Source organism: Anoplophora glabripennis, unplaced genomic scaffold (assembly GCF_000390285.2).
Source record: "Anoplophora glabripennis isolate ALB-LARVAE unplaced genomic scaffold, Agla_2.0 scaffold1316, whole genome shotgun sequence".
Taxonomy (NCBI): domain Eukaryota; kingdom Metazoa; phylum Arthropoda; class Insecta; order Coleoptera; family Cerambycidae; genus Anoplophora; species Anoplophora glabripennis.
This window is the reverse complement of record NW_019417394.1, coordinates 31,228-51,395: the sequence shown is the minus strand read 5'-3', so window position 1 is coordinate 51,395 and position 20,168 is coordinate 31,228. Positions and strand designations below refer to the sequence as shown.

The 20,168-nt window shown below is 31.6% G+C and overlaps 1 protein-coding gene across 1 annotated transcript; it reads right to left on the bottom strand.

Moving 5' to 3' along the window:
- Positions 1-3,126: 3,126 nt before the first annotated feature.
- Positions 3,127-18,325, bottom strand: LOC108915273 (alpha-tocopherol transfer protein-like). The gene is made up of 5 exons (XM_018721255.1): positions 18,151-18,325; positions 14,498-14,719; positions 11,238-11,431; positions 8,003-8,219; positions 3,127-3,364 (listed from the first exon to the last, which is right to left on the bottom strand). Exons 1-5 carry the CDS (start codon positions 18,323-18,325, stop codon positions 3,165-3,167), a joined length of 1,008 nt encoding a protein of 335 aa, XP_018576771.1. The 3' UTR covers positions 3,127-3,164.
- Between the last annotated feature and the right edge of the window lie 1,843 nt (positions 18,326-20,168).

The window sequence follows — 20,168 nt, the reverse complement described above, 5'->3', positions numbered from 1 at the left end:
CTTTTCGTAGATTTTACCGAATTAAATAATTTGACTTCATGATTTATTCGTACATCGATATACTTTTCACATTCAGCCCTTACAAGTTCTATTAAATGATTACAATTGTTAGGCAAATTATCAAATTGATGTTCATGCAAATTTTCAAATATGTTCATATTCAGAAAGTTTTTTAATACATGATAAACAATTTTATTTTTCTGTAGCCTAGGTGTTCTGCTTTCATCATTATTTAAAAAATTTATTAATTTTTCTGTTTCTTAGCATATTACTACGACATCTCGAAATGGATACGTCAAACAATCACGATCTTTAATAAAAATTAATTCACTGTACGAATACTGAATCTGAAATTAGTTTTGTTTGCGATTTTTTTAACTGAAAAAAATATTTAATTAATTTTCAGCTATCTCGAAATGGCGGGAATTGGTCAAATTTCATAAAAATTTAACACACATAAAGTAAATAATTACTGTAAAATATTTTTAGTAATTATTTCTCTACCAAAATTTGACCTATTCTTCGGGTTAAAGACACACATTGTCCGCTCTCTACTTATAATGCTCCATTTCTTATAGTCTGCTATAGAAATGGGTAACGCAGCAAAATTTCCTGCGTTGATACACTAACTTAAGCGTACACTTGTGCGTTAACCCACTGCGTTAACTCAATTGCATTAAAACGCAATATCGGTTCAACTGGCGGATGACGCACCTAGCGCAACGCGCAGCGGTGTCATCGTATCACCACTACACCACCCGACGCGTGATTCCCTACAGCTTCATCAGATCAGTTCACTGCTCAGTGCTGTGACGTTGGACAATCTTGAAAAAATATAACTGAAAAAATATCTCAAATACTATTCCTAAATTATAATTTAAATAACAAAAACTGATTTAAATAACAAGAACACTATAGTTAGTATTTTGAGAATTACATATTTTTTTTGTTATGACTATTTTATGTGTTTTAAATTTTATTCTGAACCAAAGAAGGTTCTAGTTTTATTTTTGTATAAAAAATTATTATTTTGTTTCTGTTTTTCAATAAAAGTTAAAAATTAAAATGCATAATTTTTCACATAAATGCAATTAAAAATTTTAAATACAATCCCCCCAACCCCCAAGTATATTATCATATATTATTTATCATAATAATAGTCGTCACGCTATTTTTCGTCCTATAATATTATTTTCAAAGGTATTACTCCTAATATAACGTTTTAACATTATTTCGGTAGATCGGATATACATATCCGTGTTCCATACTCCATGATCCATATCTGTGTTCTTTTCTTCTCAAGTCCTTGGTTTTGTAAATAGCCAATAGAGAGTTGAATCTTTTGACGTGATGACGTGTTTCGTTTGGCTTTGTCTGTCGGGGCACGTCGTATGACTCCGTGTTTGACTCAAAAGTGTGAGTGCGCTGTGCGGTGTCGGTGTAACTCAATTGCGTTAACGCAATAATAATTTTGGTATTGCGTTATTGCGCAGGCCATTGCTTCAGCGCAATAACGCAACGCAGTATTGAGTTACCCATCTCTAGAGTCCTCCAACAAAATTGAACAAGATTTTACAGTAAAATCAATTTATCAAATAAACTAAACTATAAATGAGTGTAAAGGTTTGGGTGTTTTGACAGACAAAAACTCTTTAGGTGCGTTTTGTTGGATCAATCCCAGATTTATTGGATTCTTTAGAATGACATTTATCAATAAAACGATTTAAATCAAATCTGGCATTAAACAGATGCTGACTCAACAGGCCAATGCTACACCAGCTACCTAAGAAGTACTAAGAACTTAAGTAACCTCAGTCCTCACAAATTTGAACTCCCCACCACTTAATTCTAATAATTCCGTCTCAAACCACAGAAGCAAAAGTTGCAACTTGATTCAGAATATCCTTGCAATAAAATGCTCATTCTGCATAGTTCAATTCCGGAATCAATCCAACAAAACGCACCTTTTTACTTACATTGATAACGTGGTTAATAAAGTGCCTACAATTTTTTCTGAATAAATGCACCGTTACATACTCCTACTTATGCTCTATGAAAATATATGGCAATATAAATAAAATATTTGATAGGCCAAAAATGGAGCTTTTTCGGAACTACTGTAGTATATAACTGAGGGTCAGTTTTTTAGGGGTAATGTACGTGTTCCCCTAACTACGAATCTGAATTTTTTTTTTAAATTTTAATTAGTTTTTTAAAATACACTTTAAATTCTTGTGTACGCCGCCACTGTAATATTCATGTATTACAAATAAATGAATTGTAGGCAATCTACAGTACTACAGTGCATATGAAGGGAGATAGTGCGGGTCAACGGTGACGGAAGTCGAAGTGAAGGGCGTCAGTTCAGTTGTTCAGCAATTCCGCATTTGGAGGCGGTACATCTAACTGTGAATTTGAATGTTTTTCATCGCTGGAAGACATCAACAGCAACATACTATTTATTTTTGAGTATTTCATTTATTTGATTACTGCTTGAGTTTTTTTGTTAGGTTACTTGTTAAGTACTGTTAATGCGTCGAACACCCACTCAACGAAAGTAACTCGCTGCGAATTGTGCATGCTGCATCCGCTGTGACTAAATGAGGCGTTAATTGAGGTTACACTAGCTTGTCCAGCGGCGGGGAAAATTACTAAAAAAATGTTTAAATAAAATTCAGTTTTACGACGGAATCCCGGAAACTAGGCCGTTTAGGATATATTTTTCATAGGAACTTTTAGAATTACCTACATATACAAAATTAATAATAACCGAAAGAGAAAATAATTTTGTAATACTGAATGCAAATGCCAGAAGGGCAAGAGGTCCCTGCCCCCTGTCCACACGCCCATGGTTAGAAATAAAAGAGTCTCGCATATCAATTTTTCTATCTATGTATTCCGATTTTTACAGCGTAAGGCTGTATTTTATTCAAATTATGTAGAATGAGTTGCTAAGGAGGAATTTTAGAATTTCAGGATAAAGAATTGCATTGAAAAACTTGATAAAAATGATTACATATTTATTACACAAAATGAAAAAAAAAAAAAATGCTTATACAAAATTATAGACCTAGTAACACATTGTTTATTAAACTTAATAACTAAGTAGGTAGTAGGTACCTCCAATAATATTTTCATGTAAGTACACGATGTTTAGGACGATATTAGTCAACTTCTAATTTTCTGAAATTTCCTGTCACTCCACATAAGGAATCGCGTTCTGAACCACATGATACGTTATTTCGTTTTAATGCAGACACTGCTCCTTCACGAGCCTTAGGACTAAAGAGATCTTCTTCAACTTCCATTTTGTCATGGGACATCAAGATTGGATGCGACCTTTTTAACTCTTCTTTCCATAGCACTGCAAAATAATAGGTTAACAGTTTGGTTATTCTGTAGTGGTACCTACTATAGATCAGTTACTAGTACTACTTGAACTTGAGCTGAAAAATTTGTTTCGGACGTTCTGAATGTGGAGTAAACATTACATGTACCTCTATGATATATTAAATACAGCATGAACAAATGAAACAATATAGTTATTATTTAATAGATGCAGTGACGGCTCGTGACATTGAGAATAGGTGAAGCATATTTATTGATTGACTAAAAAAAAAGCGCCGCAGGCGAAAATTTTCAAATTTTCAAGGTGAACATTTCTACAAATTATTGATATAAAACAAATATTAATAAAAAACCATTATAACCGTGCACTGGGCAACGTATTGTATAAACTGCTTAGACACGATAGACAGACAGGCGATGCGCGATGACGATGAGAATGCTGCTTCAACTTTTGCATCACTCGTTCTCCCAGGCCGTAGTTTACACATGCGTTGGCTGCCTCGTTACCATGACAACCGCCGTACGGAGAGCTACGGAGAGAAGCAGATACATACCAATTTCAATATGAGTCACTTGCGTAGTATACGTTGTATGGTACGAGGTTGATGTTCGCGCTCAACGAAGCCAATGATTTTTTAGAAGGCGTTCACCGCGGAATTATTCTGTTTATTTCTGCGTATAAGACAAACAAACACAATACATTTTCAATATAGAATTGTACCTAAATTATAAGATTTATATAAAATTTAAAATAATTTTAAATTGCACAAACAAACGGAAATTTTAGGTGAAGCGGTGCGTCACTTGCGTCACCCGACGAGCCGCCACTGATTCTAAGAAATATAATGTTTATAAAATGTATCTTAATCTACCGGAAACGAATGATTTTGGAAAAATTGGAAAATGACAACGCTTTGCCGGAAGAGGTGTTGTGTGGTTTGAGCAGGATGGTGCTCCACCACATTCTGCCGTAGCTGTGCGTGATTAATCAGAACTTTCGAAATCACTGGATAGGACGCAGAGGTTCAATTGACTGGCCTGCCAGATAGCAAGACTTTTTTCTATGGGGACACGACCAAACTCACTTGAGGAGCATCGTCGGCGATTTGTTAAAGAATATCGTCAGATAACTCCCGAAATGATTCGAAATTTTATTAATGTATGGAAGCGGAGGGAAATTAATTTGAGAATTTAATAAAGTAATATATCGTTTCATTCATTTTTTGTCTTATTCTTTAAGTGATGATTTAGGTAATTCTCATATCCAAACCAAAATTTAAAAAGTAGTATGTCGTCGTGAGCAGAATTGAAAATGCTTTAAAATGAGGTGTAACTCAACACAGGGTGCCATTTAAAGTTTAAGGCTATTTTACACCCCTACCTAAGGGGTAGTTTCCAAAACATCAAAACTTACGCCTTTATGTGTCTCTTCTTGAAAAGAAAATCGACGTGTCTCAGTTTTTTTGTTTTTTTTAATTCCGATATTTTCCAGGTGGGAAGTTTTAATTGGATCACCCTGTATTCTTCTTTTACCATCAGAGTTTCATTGTAAAGGTGAATGATACAAAAAAAAAGTTTTCATTTTGGTCTATCGAAAATTTTATAGTCCTACGACATTGTTTTGGTCTCCTAGATTTTCCGAACTTAAACTAATTTATTTTTTGTAGAATAGTATAAGAAACACTTCACTTAGGCGGAATTAAACCTTCATGAATTAATACAGTTAGAAATTGTTTGCCATTTTTGTCGAAAACCGTTTACTTTACGTATAAACAATATTTTTATATAAAATTTATCGTTGCATAAGAAAAATTCCTCCAAATTGCAAAATATTAAGTGAAAAAGTTATAAAAGAAAATTTCAAGATGAGCTGTCTAAACCTTTCTCTGATGTTAGCTGAAAATGAATATCAGTTTAATTCCTTGAAAGATTCAAAGCTATCACTAAAATTATTAATAATAATCTTTTCTTTTAATTTCCTTTAAGGTTTTCAGCACTATTTCATTATTTCAAAGGACAGGTACGTATTTTCGTTAGTAAAATCTGGATATAATACCTATTTTATTTTTGATTTTTATATAATTGTTTACTAAATAGTCTACAGAGTTCATTTAGTGTTAAATATTTTATATAGAGTGCATACAATGTAATTTAATTTGATGAGAATTTAGACATTTCTTGAATTATGGATTTGTCTAATAACTTTAAAGTAAATTTATAAATGTAGCATAACTAAATATTATTATCAGTCATTGAATGCTTTACCAACTCGAAGGTAGAGTTAAGAACTGTTAAACAGGAAGTATAGACTTGCTCCTGTTCAGAATAATTTATTATCATTTCCAGCTAGTCTTTGTAAAGGTTAGGACATTAAAGCAAGTTAATTTATTCCGAAATTACAATACACAACGGGACAAAGTCCCAATTACATGATAAGGTAAAACACAAAACCTTAAGTAAATTAAAAAAAACAACTAACATTAAGTGTAAAGACATAAATACTACACAAGATGGATCAAAATATAAAATCGAGACGCAGTAGGAGTTATGTATAAACAGTAACAGACAAATAAAATATACATGGTCGCTGATATGTACGGAAATGGTCGCTTATCTTCTAAACTAACATAGCTATCGAAAAATCATAAGATACAAAAGAATTAGGGTTTTTTAAATCCATTATAATAAGAAAAATTAAGTACAAAGGATCAGTCAAAAAGTCATGACGAAATAAATTTGCTTTTTTTAATGGAATACCCTGGATATTATTCCATGTTTCAATTCTCGAAATTCTAAACAAAATTCATATAGCACATCATGTACCTAAACTTAACCGTTTTCGAGATATCGAACTTTGAAAATCATTTTCTTATACAAAAATATTTTAGTCCATTAAGTTTATAGTCCATCAAATTATCTTTGATGATTTGATAATAAAGCCGCGTCGTTCGTTTGTCTAATAGTGATTATCTTGAAACACATATCAAAAATACATTTAGTCTGAATAATTTTCTCGCAAAAATGGCAGGTTTACGTGAACTGAGCTTATTGAAGCTTTAATGATCAGGATATGGTGACTGAAGACGAAGTAGTGGATATTTTTCATGAATTACATCCCGATCGGAACGTATTTCTAAATCAACAGTTTCAAAAACATTGCAGCGTTTTCATGAAACTGGAAGTGTTACAGGTCGACGAAAAAGTGGAAGTCCAGTAAGCGTTACAAATGAAGAAAATTCTTTGAATATCATGTTAGATGTGGTGGATTCAATAAATTCGACACAACGGAGGGCTTTAAATCATAACATGTGTCGATATTCCATTAAAAAAATTTGCAAACGGGAAAAATTACGTCCGTANTATAAACTGTTTACACACGATAGACAGGCGATGCGCGATGACGATGAGAATGCTGCTTCAACTTTTGCATCACTCGTTCTCCCAGGCCGTAGTTTACACATGCGTTGGCTGCCTCGTTGCCATGACAACCGCCGTACGGAGAGCTACGGAGAGAAGCAGATACATACCAATTTCAATATGAGTCACTTGCGTAGTATACGTTGTATGGTACGAGGTTGATGTTCGCGCTCAACGAAGCCAATGATTTTTTAGAAGGCGTTCACCGCGGAATTATTCTGTTTATTTCTGCGTATAAGACAAACAAACACAATACATTTTCAATATAGAATTGTACCTAAATTATAAGATTTATATAAAATTTAAAATAATTTTAAATTGCACAAACAAACGGAAATTTTAGGTGAAGCGGTGCGTCACTTGCGTCACCCGACGAGCCGCCACTGAATAGATTCGCCACTATTCAACACAAAATTCAATTACCAAATGGGGTGAAATCATAATAAGATAAAAGCAAAACAAAGCATAGTATCAACTAATAAAATACACAAATTTAGAAAAATATATTAAAAATATAAACAAGTAAACAAATTAAAAGAACAAACAAAAAAGGAAAACTAGTGTGAAACTGGTTTGTTATTTATATTTGCTCAATATAACAAGAACATAATGTTACATTGAATATTGTTGTAATTTTTACTTATGACATGAATTGGAGATGACTCTGACGGCAATACTAAATTAATTAGGTCTTGTGAGATACGTCATTATTATGCTAATGGCGTGCATCATCTTGAGATACTAAATATTAAAACGATCTAAAATTTTAGGACGGATGTGAAATTAGCAACTTGGTATAGAAATATAAACACACATTAGCGTGGGGAAGTGATAAACAGCAAAAATAAAAATGTACAAATAAGAACGAATAAAAAACTGTTTGAGAGAGAATCTGTTGAGAAATTTGTGGTTTTAGCCTAAAGTGCCTTCTAGAGTTGGTTCTCGTAAATGTTGTTCATTTAATATTGGAACGTTACGACCAAAATTTTTCATAAACTTTCTAAAAACAAAAGTCTACCGGGTTGAGGTCGGGGGAACGACTTGGTCAGTGAATAGACCAATCCATTTCAACTCAGTATATGAAAGCAACTGAGTTATTTATAAAAATCATAATGAAGTCTCATTATTTTCGCTGAAGTACCTAATCTGTGATTAACGCACAAACCGACCCTGATACACCTTATGAATGAACTCCGCTACTTTTATTTACTTACGTGAAACCATATAGACAACTCACCAATCATTTCGTCCATTGGCATAGTACCTCCATACTCTTTTGGCAAAACATCTCGTTCCAAATATCCACTTCCTAAAGCCTCGTCTAAGTTTGTATAAAGCCTTACTCTGCTTTTAATTTTGTCGGAAATTAAGGACATTCCAAAATCAAGAGCAAATTTCATAGAAGCAAGAGTATTTATACCATGAACTTCCTTGTGCCTCATTGGTAACGTTTTCTGAAAAGTAATTTCTATTTATTATTTCATTGATATGATTTATGTGCGTGTCAGCAACTTTTGCAGCTAGAAGAACTGCACAATATGTCCTTCATTTTATAATTCAATAATTCAATAAGGGTGGGGGGCTATGGGGGTTGTAGCTCCGGGCCTCACAAGATCGGGGGGCCTCGGCAAGATCTGGCAAAGTGAATTTTAGCTTTTTTTAGAATCAAACCAAAAAGTGTTTAGGTTTTGAAATTTTATATCTACAAGTTGCTGATTGTATGACCTTTTTTTTTAGAATCAAACAAAAGCCTGTTTAGTTTTGAAAACTTTTTTCTTTTTTTTCTTAGAAAAAGGAGCTTGTAGCCCCAGGCCGGACCATAGGATGATTCGGCCCTGCCCAAAGGTGTCAATCTGAATAGAATTAATTTTAATTAATTATTATTATTGGTTATTAAAAATTATTCAACGTCCAAGTTATCTAATTGTTTAAAATAATTAGAATTTACATGTTTAATTTAGAAATCTGCATTTGTATAAAAATAAGAAAATGGCAACATTTTTAAGAGTTTGTGTACATTTTATAAAGCAATATATTTTTTCGTAAATTTACAAATTAAAAAAAATCCTGATACTTTTAATAAATAAAGCACATAGTTATGGCAAACTATCATTTATTGGTGTCTAAAAAGTCACATTTGTAGTAAAATAAGATATTTGCTGGTATTGATAAAACTCATCATCGTATGATGACAATTGACAACCTAATAACTGCAGTAAAAACTTGCTAGTATAAAAATTTTATTATATAATAAGAAAATAGCCTTGCACAATATACAAAAAATTAGCAAAAAAACTTTTCAACCCCTAATAGGCTCCTTTAGTAAAATATTTCTATCCAACACTTGTATATAATGATACTATAATTTCTTTGGTTTTAAAGGAATAATGTGACCTATAACTCACTAGTGAGTTATAAGTCATAAGTCACTAGTGAGTTATGAAACTCTTGGTTACAGACACAATTTAGGTTGACACTCGCATCTTTTGTAATATTTAAAACTTTCGTTAAATTACTTTTTCTGACATTGACATTAAAATTTTAAGTTACTTTTATTTATTATTAAAACGAAATTCTATGAAAGTGTTGGATAAAATTTTGTATGGCACTCGAGTGTTACGTCATATAAGTCACTTGGGAAAATTACATTAAACATTTCCTAGCGTGACTTATACAGGGTGGTCCATTAGTGTGAGAAAGTAAAATATCTCCCTTGTTATTCATAATACAGAAAAAAAGTTGTACAGAATCAAAAAACCTAAAGGATAAAATTAATTTGAAACACACAGGGCGATGAGTAAAAACGGGATACATCAAATATTACATTTTTTAAATGGAACGCCCTGTATATTTTTAAACATATGGAGTTCTGAGAAAATTTTATATATGGCAATATAAACAGTTTAACATTTTAGTGTGGGGTTGCCAAGGTATGTAGAAAATTCTTCGAATTTTGGAAAAAACATGACCTCGAAGAAGTTGAACTACTAACACTTGGAGTAAAAATATTTGACAGAGTATTAGGCAAATGTTAGGCAGACTCCTATTTTAGCTAATATCGATATTTTATACAGGACATTTTTTATAAAACGATCATTTTAAGAACGTTTAAACTTGATTTCCTAAAATTTTTGAAACGGAACACCCTGTATTTTATTCACATATCAGTCCACTTCAACTTTTATTAAGTATGTACTACACCTAAAGATGTTAGTTTTTAAGATATAACAACATTTCTGGAAAAACCTAATTTTTATTATGTCAACTTGTCAGTTCATAATTTATCATTCCATTTTGAGTCAATTTTATTAGTTAATATTATTTGTGGTAGGTATTCTATAAAATAATAAATATTAAGTTTTTTCAGAAATGTTGCTATATCTCAAAAACTAACAATTTTAGATATAGAACATGCTTAATAAAAGTTGAAATGGACCGATATGTGAATAAAATAGAACAATAAAATACAGGGTGTTCCATTTGAAAAATTTTAGAAAATCAAGTTTAAACTTTCTAAAAGTGATCGTATTATAAAAAATGCCCTGTATAAAATATCGATATTAGCTAATATTTTGCCTAACATTTGCTCTATCAAATATTTTTGCTCCAAGTGTTAGTAGTTGAAAGTTAATATAACTTCTTTCATAAACTGTTGATATTGCCATATATACAATTTTCTCGGAAATCCATATGTTTAAAAATATACAGGGCGTTCCATTTAAAAAGATGTAATATTTGGCATGTCTCGCTTTTATTCATCACCCTTTATGTATCAAATTAATGCTGTAATTTAGGTTTCTTGATTATGTATAACCTTTATATAAACTTTTTATGAGTAACAAGGGAGTTATTTTACTTTCTCACACTAATGGCCCACCCTGTACCGTAACACACTAGTACCATTCATTGCAGGCCTGAAGAGGCGTCATTTTTATTTTTATTTTTATTTTTTTTTTTCTAATTTTAAAAATAACGACGTTGAAGTGGGATATAGTTACAATCAATAAACTTGTATTTATGTATTTTTTAAATGACGATGACAAATGTGTAGATGCATGAATTTCATTAAAATTTAGGGGAAGATTGTTCTATTAATATGTATAGCAGGTAGTCACGAAAGTATTTTTACGAAATATCTCAGCTACTTATTAGAATTGCACTTCTGAGCAGAGTCGTTGCATCAAGCAGTTTATTCACTAGCGGCAGAATTTAATTACTGGCCATGCACATTCACTTCGAAAATCAGGGATTTTCGAAGTAAGAGATATGGGAAGAAAGAGAAGGGAAAGGTTTAGAAGGATTTGGGGAGATGAAAGTTCGAATAACTGTGGACAAGGGAAGAGTAAGTGAAACGGCTCTGCTGAAAAGCAGAACAGAATATGTTAATAATTTACAATTGCATCTTTAATAATAATCGAGATATTTCGTAGGAAATACATTCATGGTCGCCGGTATCTTTAATTTTATCTTACCTCTCCGTTTTTAACTATGCGGACAGCTTCTTTGATAGTGAACAGTGTGAGGTATGCAAAACCAACTCCTTGTCCGTCAGCGAAGTGGACAAAACCTCGAATTTGATTTTCTTCGTCCTCCATAAGTGTTTCATATACGATTCCATGAATACGACACATATCGGCATTTGTAAATTTGTCAAGATCGAAAACACCTTAAATAAACGACATCTTTTAAATATAGAGTGTCTCGGAAAGTTTTGGAGAACCAAACACTCAGACACTGTTCAAGGGTGAAAATAAGGGTCCGTCTCCACTGTCAAACTCTGTTAGCTAAAACTGATGCTCAGTAACAGTCAGTTAGTTTTCCGGATGTTGAAAACATTTTTCGGATAGCTAGATACGTTTTTCTGTGCTACATTTTTAAAGGGATTTTTGGGTCGCTACCGTGATCGGCGTTCGACGTTTTGTTTGTTATATTTGAAGAAATTATTCTACTCATAAAACTATGAAATGAATTAGTAAAAATCTCATATTTTGAACGAAAATTCTGGTTTTGTTGATTACCAACTAAAATTTAATAAGTGAGCTTGAGTGACAATGACGTATTGTTTATTATTGATGTCGCCGTGTTCTAGGAGAGCACATCTAACCATTGAAAGACCTAAACTAATATTAAGACATGATATACAGGGTGTATGATATAACATGCGAAAAATAAAGGACCATTGGTTCGGCCAAATCTGAAATGTTTTCACATATAAAAACTTGCCCATTAAGCCTTCGATTTTGGAATACAGGGAAAAATACCTTTAGAAAAAAAATCTCTAAAAATCTGCTGAAGAAATAAAGATGTTCAAAAGAAATCTTATGTGCGCAATAATAATAAGTAATTAATAAAATGTAATTCAACATGAAAATAATCAGTTTTAAAAAATATACAGGGTGTAACAAAAATAATGTTACAAACTTCGCTAGTAGATAGAACACTTAAAATCAGTAGGAGTACTTCATATAAAATTTTTACCTAGTGTTTCCTGGAAAAAAATTAATAACATTTTCTTTAATATCTTTTGACTACTTCGACCTAATTTCGGTGAAATTTCGTATCCGGGTTTTGTTTTTTGGAATGAGAAATTCGAATTTTACGACGACTTCGTTATTTCTTCTAGAGGAAGCCACAAGCGACCATTAGGACGCATTTAAACTGCCAAAACATTTTTGTGCCACCGCGTATTTTACTTTGGGCTGAAAAAATCTTTTGCCCCAACTTTTCTGCTTAAAAAATATCTCTAAATCCAACCGTTTTCAACAAAAAGGCATTTTTTGTAAATGTATAAAAAAATTTGTTACAGTTATTTTCAGTTCTACTGATAAACATTGAAAAACATATAGACAGGTCGATAATATTTATTTATTTTTTAGATTTTTAGGTCGTTTAGATTGGTTGCATTGTTTAGATTGTGTTAGATAATGATACTAAGTAGGTATATGGATTGATAGATTGCTTTTAGAAAGTATGTCTTTTACTGTCAATTCTTTTTGCAGTAAAATTGTTAAATACACGAAATTTAAAATTGTAATTGCATTGTTTCCTTAAAAGGCACATTTCTTGCTAATAGATTGTTCCTAATTTCGTTTATCAGTGTTGAAAATAACTTTTAAACAAATTTAGTTAAGCATTTACAAATTTAAATGACTTTTTGTTGAAATGGTTGGCTTTAGAGATATCAGCAAGGTTGCAAGGTATACTTTTTTTAAACAGAAAAGTTGAGGGAAAAGGTTTTTCCAGTTCAAAGTGAAATACACGGTGGCACAAAAAAATTTTGGCAGTTTAAATGATCGCTTGTGATGCCCTCTAAAAGATACAACGAAATCGTCGATAAATTCTCATCCCAAAAAAAACTTCGGATACGAAATTTCACGAAAGTAGCTAGAAGTAGTCGAAAAATATTAAAGAAAATGTTATTTATTTTTTCAACTTTAATACCCTGCATCAAGGAAGCACTTTAGGCAGAAATTTTATATGGAGTACCCCTACTAATTTTAAGTGTTCAATCTGCTGGCGAAGTTTGTAACCTTATTTTTGTTAGACCCTGCATATTTTATTATTAAATCCTGTAATTTTACTATGTTTTAAAGGTATTTAGCTAATTCAATTAAGTTTAAATAAATTTCGTAAAAATCCTATGAAATGAAGTTAAACAAAGTTCTTAGATACTAAGAATCTAGGTATGTCAAAGATATGTCATAGATAAAATTCTTATCTGATGATATTGCTGATAAAATTTGTATTTCCAAAATGGTACATTTTTTTTTCCAGTGGCGTGTCGTAATTTTTAACGAAAATGTAAGCAACGTACTTCAGACCTACGTCATTGTTTTGAGCTAAGACTTAATTCCACATTGAATGCTATTCTATTCATACACACCATTTTTTTGTTGTTCAGAAGATATTTAGAGATATAACTATTTTATATTTCAACACACTGTATTTCAAAAACGAGGGCTTCAAAGGCAAACTTTTCATAAAAAAACATTCTGAATTTGGATGAGAAAAAGCTTAATAATTTTTGACATGTATCTAATAGTGTTACTGTTACACCTTGTACAAAAGAAAGCCGTAATATTCATAATCGGAAACTATTTTCATTTTTAAGTGATATTTCAGTTTCTCAGGAGATAGGTAGTTATAGGCCTTGAAAGTGGGGTTTGAAATTTTGAAAAAATCAATAAAAAATCAAAAATCAATAAAAAAATCTGTTATACTTATACTTAGAAAAATCAAATTTGTTACAGGGTGTGAGGGTACCAAGAGCATTAATCGACAGTAACTAGAGTACAATTGAAGTATTTTAAAGAATTTAAAAGGGATGATTTAAAATGTGACAGAATTTAAGTCTAACACTTTCCTTACTCTTGTTAGTTTTCAAAAAACTTTGTCGTTTTCAACAAAAACACGAATAGTTTTTACTTAAAATGATCGAAAAACAAAAAATTTTTGGAGATTCAATAGAGAGGTAACTAGAAATTTGGAAAATTAAAATAATTTTAACCGAAACGAGGACTTGGAACTGAAATGTCACAGACTATAAATTCAAAACATACATATAGAAAGCCGTGGACAAAACACAACAAAAATAAACTGCGGCTAGTTTCAGGGTTTCTTCACAAGATGTCTCTCGAAACGTCAAAAATTCTCTATCATATTTCTCTATCATATCACTTTGACAGATTAGAACTGAAACTCCTGTAAGTACCTAATAAAAATTGATACATACCAGGTCGGGCGATTACCACCCTTCTTCCTTTGCTGTCGCGCTTAGGAGAAGCAAATAAATATCCTCGATTAGTTAGTTCTTCCATCATGGGTATCGTAATATCCAAACAATTGAATGCCACTCCAAATGTCTGCCTCAAAAGAATATACCTTTCTAGGGCTTCCTGCGCGAGGGTTACATGAAATTTTTTAAAGCGCAGAAACCGTAACAAAAAATTTGAATCTGAAATTATATGAAAATCTGTTAGTGTACTTATATCATACTTAGTACGTACGTTCATATAATATTTTATACCTAGAAAAAAAATGCCAAAGACAAGTTTTAGGAAATTTTCATGTGTGTCAAAGAAATATATAAAAAAAGAATTAAATGTTGCATTACGCTGATATAAACCAAACATGTGTTTTTGTAATTTTCTCTTTTTGTTAATTACAACTGGTTCCACAGCGATATTGGTTGTATCATTAATTGTGCAGGGTTATGAAATAAATTAAAATAGTGAGCAAACTGTCAAAATAAGCATACGAGGTGTAAACAAGGTGTTACAAAAAAGTAGTTTTTTATTAACAAAATATATATTTGTTTGTTTTGTATAATACGAACTTGCAAAACCGAAATGAAAAGAAAAAGGATTTTTCTTTTCCAAAAAATAATGATCACAGTCAACTTACGAACAAAAATTTACTTAATTTATATAAAAAAATTGTATTTTCTATCCTAGAAGTAAGTGTGACTTAGTTTAGGTAGTTATTTGTTAGAAATTAGTTAGTTATCAATTTATACAGGGTGATTCACAACTTATTCAAACAAATTTGGGAATAGATACGTCATGAAAAATGTAGTCAATATCGTAAAAACAATTTTTGCAAAATCCATATAGTTCCCGAGAAAAAAATGATTGAAGTTGTAGTATTTACAACCCTTATATCGCTGGACTACTGTAGTCTCTAGCGTCATTCGTGTTGTGCGCTGTACGCAATGCGCTGTAAACAATGCGCGCTCTCTCCGCGTGTCCCCAGATGATTCCGAATAGTGTTTACATTAGTTTTTCAAGTTTCAAAAATGGCTTACGTGTATAGCTACTCGGAGTTGATGGAGAACATTTCAATTTGGTGAAGACAACATTAGTGTTAGTTCGTAGAAACTGAGTAAGACGGGCCCAAATGTGTTTACACGTCAGTGGACTAAATTTTGAACAGTTGTAACATCAGGTATGTCAAATTATTGTATTAATTAAAACCACAAATAAATTTTATTAATTAATAATAACAATAGAATCTACGATATGCAAACAACTACACTAAATCTTATTCTGACGGAGTATTAAAATTAAAAAGCTAATTTTTACTGCATTTTTAACTAATTTACGACCGTAATACCGATGGTATCTTTTATACTTAAAATAATACATGAATTTTATTCGTAAAGGTTATTCACATAACGTCCTATACCGTTAACTTATCGGAGTTATAAACCAAACTTATGGTTTTTTATTAAATACCCTGTATGTTTGTCGTTTTTTTTTAAACCCTACCTTTTTATTACTATATGTAGAATGTTACAAAAGAATAGGGTCAAGCCTATGACCACAGATTCTTTGAGTGAAAATAATGGGACTTTCCTTGTGTAATTTTTCATTTCTAGATAGAGGGTGTTCAAATTACAATTAAAACAAAATATTAATAGCTCTGTTGTTCTTTATGATATTAGCCTGAAATTTTACACAGACTTTTACCTTAAATCGATATTTCTTTACTACTAAAACTATATCAACAACGAAGCCAATTTTTTTTTAGAAATACCAAGTTCTAAACGTAGTTTAAAACAAAAAAAAAAGAAAGCTATAATATACAGGGTGGTCCGAATTTTGTGCAGGAAACTTCGAGGGCAGATAGATCTCTTTAAAATAATATGTGTTTACCTTATAAACATAGGTCTGGAACGGCACCGTTTTAGAGATACAGGGTGTTGAAGTTTTAAAAAAATTGATTTTTTTGTTTATATCTCCGGAATCTATTAACCGATCTCAATAAAATTTGGTACATATAATGTAGGCCTTATATTCCCTGAAATATGAGCTTTAAAGGTTCAACCAGTGGTGTACAACTGGACAGGGGTCACCCCCTTTTTTACAAAAAAACCTATGCCCCTGCATTTTTTACATGTCATTGTAACTGATTTATATTTTAATGCATAAAATACGTAAAAAGGTAACTTTAATTTTTCCCTAAGATTCGCCGTTCTCAAGTTATTCATACCAATACAATCCCCTTGTGGCAGACACTTTTAACGATAATATTACAAGAATATTTTTTTATGTTTAAAAGTAAATGCAATTTGTAAGCACATCAACAAAATTATTTACACTGCTTTCTACACCACCTGTGAGGTAGCGTGCGATATAAACAAAAAATCATTTTTTTAAAACCCCAACACCCTGTATCTCTAAAACGGGGCCGTTCCAGACCTATGTTTATAAGGCAAACATATATTATTTTAAAGAGATCTATCTACCCTCGAAGTTTCCTGCATAAAATTCGGATCACCCTGTATATATCTAGAAGCAGAAGAAATTTCATCTTTTATTTTAGATTATATTGGACAGTTTTTACTTCAATTTAATTTTACTCATTCAATAATAGAGATCCAGAGGTTGACAAAAACGCCAAGAAAATGTAACCCGAAAAAAAAAAATTAAGGTATCGAATTTCTGATTTGATAGTGGAATTTGTGATGGCACCTATATCTTGAATTTCCGTAGAAAATGTGATAGTCTGTACATAGTAATCAATGAGAATATTTTGTAAATTGTCAAAAAAATACATTTTTCAGCGAATGTTGCAAGCCTATACGTGAAAATTCCACGAAAACGAAATATTGCACTGATAATTGTAATATAATAAAATAAATATTGCATGCAATAAAAATGATAAATCTTTGTCACAAATTATGACACAATTGTAGCACAATGATGTTTTCGTAATTTTTTACTGATCTTTTAAATGTGATCCTACGAATACTCATATTGATATAATTGAATTACAATTTAGCTAATTGCATTTATCAAAATCAAAATGTGTCCAAACTCCATTTAGGTATCTAAATGTTAAAAGCCGGCTCCTGAATATTTGTCATACAAATGTGTCACAAAGTTCAGATTATTTGGCTAAAATCGATAACACCAATTTATATATATTTATATACATATAATGTATACATATGTGAAATATGAACATACGACGAATATCTCCTTTAATTGAGGAGATATTATATAGATATCTACTGACGTGGTGGTTGCAGCAGGTGCGGTTACATTTTATTGATGTGCCATTTGTATAGATTTGGATATTGAGGACATGCTTTTGAATGTATCGATATGCAGCATCCACACAGATAAGACATTTGTTTACGTTTGACAAATAATTGGCAAGTTACCGTATCATCTGGAGCCAGTTTAACACTCCGAACTCGACTAGTTTACAAAGCAAAATGCTTAATGCTAATAACAGTTATGAACAGAATTAATTTCCCATTTCACACACGAAAATTTGATCTATTCAAATTTATATCAAATTGAAGTGAAAAATTTGAATGTATTTTTTAATTTATAAATTTCTACTAATTTGTGTTATTGTTTTTATGTTACAACTTACCCATTCGACAGTTCTTTATCCTGGAATTTTGCATAATCCATTCTCGCATAGAAGCTAATGCGGATCGTCGGATATGCTCATCTTCCCGCAGTTCATTTTTGGCTATGGTTTGTGTTTCGTCAGAGAGCGTGCACACATATTCGTCAGGATCAGTTACCCATTCACGGCCAGTCATGATTTAACTAAATTTTGTTGATATATTTACTTTTTTTCTAATATTACGTATCAGGTGATCATGCGAAGATTATCCCCTCTTTTTCTGTAATTTTCGAAAAAATTTAAAATAGTTTAAGAACAAATGCTGTAGAAATTAGTTTAATACCTGGATTGCAAAAACCGCTGAAAGCGGCGTTACACGGATTTTCTGTTTGTTCTGTTATTTCGGAGTATTTTCGAATGAAAAAATTTAGAGACGAAATGCGTCCCCTTATGATCACCCCGTGACTGCGGCGTGCAATTGTTTACTTCGCTGGAATTTGTAGAGCAACCTTAGTGCATTTCACCTATACTGTGTCAGTGTCAGAAGTTATTGACATTGAGATTCACATACTAGTAAGAGTAATTTTATTTCTTCATGTTGGTAATTAAATTTCGGTAATATTAAAAATTATTAAAACAGTAAGATCAAGATTACATTAAAACGCAATATTCTGTTTCACAGGATGTGATTGGTGTATTTAATTTTTCACGAGATTCTCTTTATCCAATCAGCGATCACATTATCTCGAGCGAAGATGTAATGGTTTGTTATTGTTTATTGTAAACGAATCATTAATATTGGTGATGCCAAGATTTAGGGATATTTCGTTACCAGCACTGCAATGTTGGGTTGCCTAAGCTAGGCGGTCACGTGTCACGTGGCTTGTAAACATTTATGAAGGCATTTCTCTGCATTCAGGTATACCTGAAATTGTTGTTGTAATTCCTAATTTCAGCGACGTTAGATCCCTTAAAGAGGGATAAAATTTACTGATGGAATTAATATCGTTACAACTGTATTTTTTCAGAGGTGCGTTTTTCAAAAGGGTATCTATGTAGATTTTACATTTCTGTAATCAAGGTTCTTTAGAGATTTTCCTTATTTATTATTTAAATGTAATTTATTATGTATATATTTTCAACGTGAGTTATTCAAATTCAAAATAAAGAAATGGTGTGACCGTAGGTTTCCTCTGATGTCATTATATTTTTGGTAATATTTGAGTAGCCAACTGTTCCTTTATCTAATAATAATTTGTGGTTTGATGCATACTCAAGTTAGTCACTTATTTATACAAATTTATTAACACCAGAATTGAGTATGAGATGAGGACACCCTAAGTTGAGTGAAGAATACCTTTGATATGAGTGAAAGATTAGTATAGATTTAGGGAAGTCTCTGAATTTGGTCTTTATACACTTTTCTGAATACCAGAATTGAGAATGAGATCAATTAAATAATTTGATTTCCTTTTCAGTGCTTTCCCTCAAATGTTTTCGTATATAATCATATAAAATATACATAACCATAGTGTAGAAAATACTGTTCTACAGGGTGCTTGATAAGTAAAGGTACACAACGGATAACTGTGGATGGTGGTAGTAAACATATTAATATCTATGTATACAGGGTGATTCATTAACAATGGGAAAGTCGAAATCTGAAGATCCTAGACGTGAAATGGTGACTATTGGCGCAAACATGCCTTATCCGAAAGTTGATAGTTTCCGAAATACAGGGTGTTGAAAGTTAAAATTTTAAATCGTTTTTTTGCGATTATTCTGAAAATATGTAGGTTGGGAACTTGAAAATTTGTGAAACTATATTTTTTTAGGCAACGAATAAGATGCGTGTTGTAATTTCAGCATTGCTCATAGAGGGCGCCACTTATGACCAATTTTACCGAAAATTTAGTTAATAACTTTTTACCCTGTATATTTAACATGAAACTTGATTCAAAACCTGAAAGAGCTATCATTTTTCCATTAATTATGTACTCTTGTTTCATTTCGGTATCTCGATCCGTTTTCGAGAAAAA

What these genes read in the sequence shown, in the direction of transcription:
- LOC108915273 (XM_018721255.1), bottom strand. Translation starts at nt 18,325, where the DNA reads ATGACTGGCCGTGAATGGGTAACTGATCCTGACGAATATGTGTGCACG. An exon ending in GGTGGTAATCGCCCGACCTG is followed by an intron (nt 11,432 to 14,497) that starts GTATGTATCAAT and finishes CGTTTATTTAAG; the next exon opens with GTGTTTTCGATCTTGACAAA. An exon ending in GCCAATGGACGAAATGATTG is followed by an intron (nt 3,365 to 8,002) that starts GTGAGTTGTCTA and finishes ATTATTTTGCAG; the next exon opens with TGCTATGGAAAGAAGAGTTA.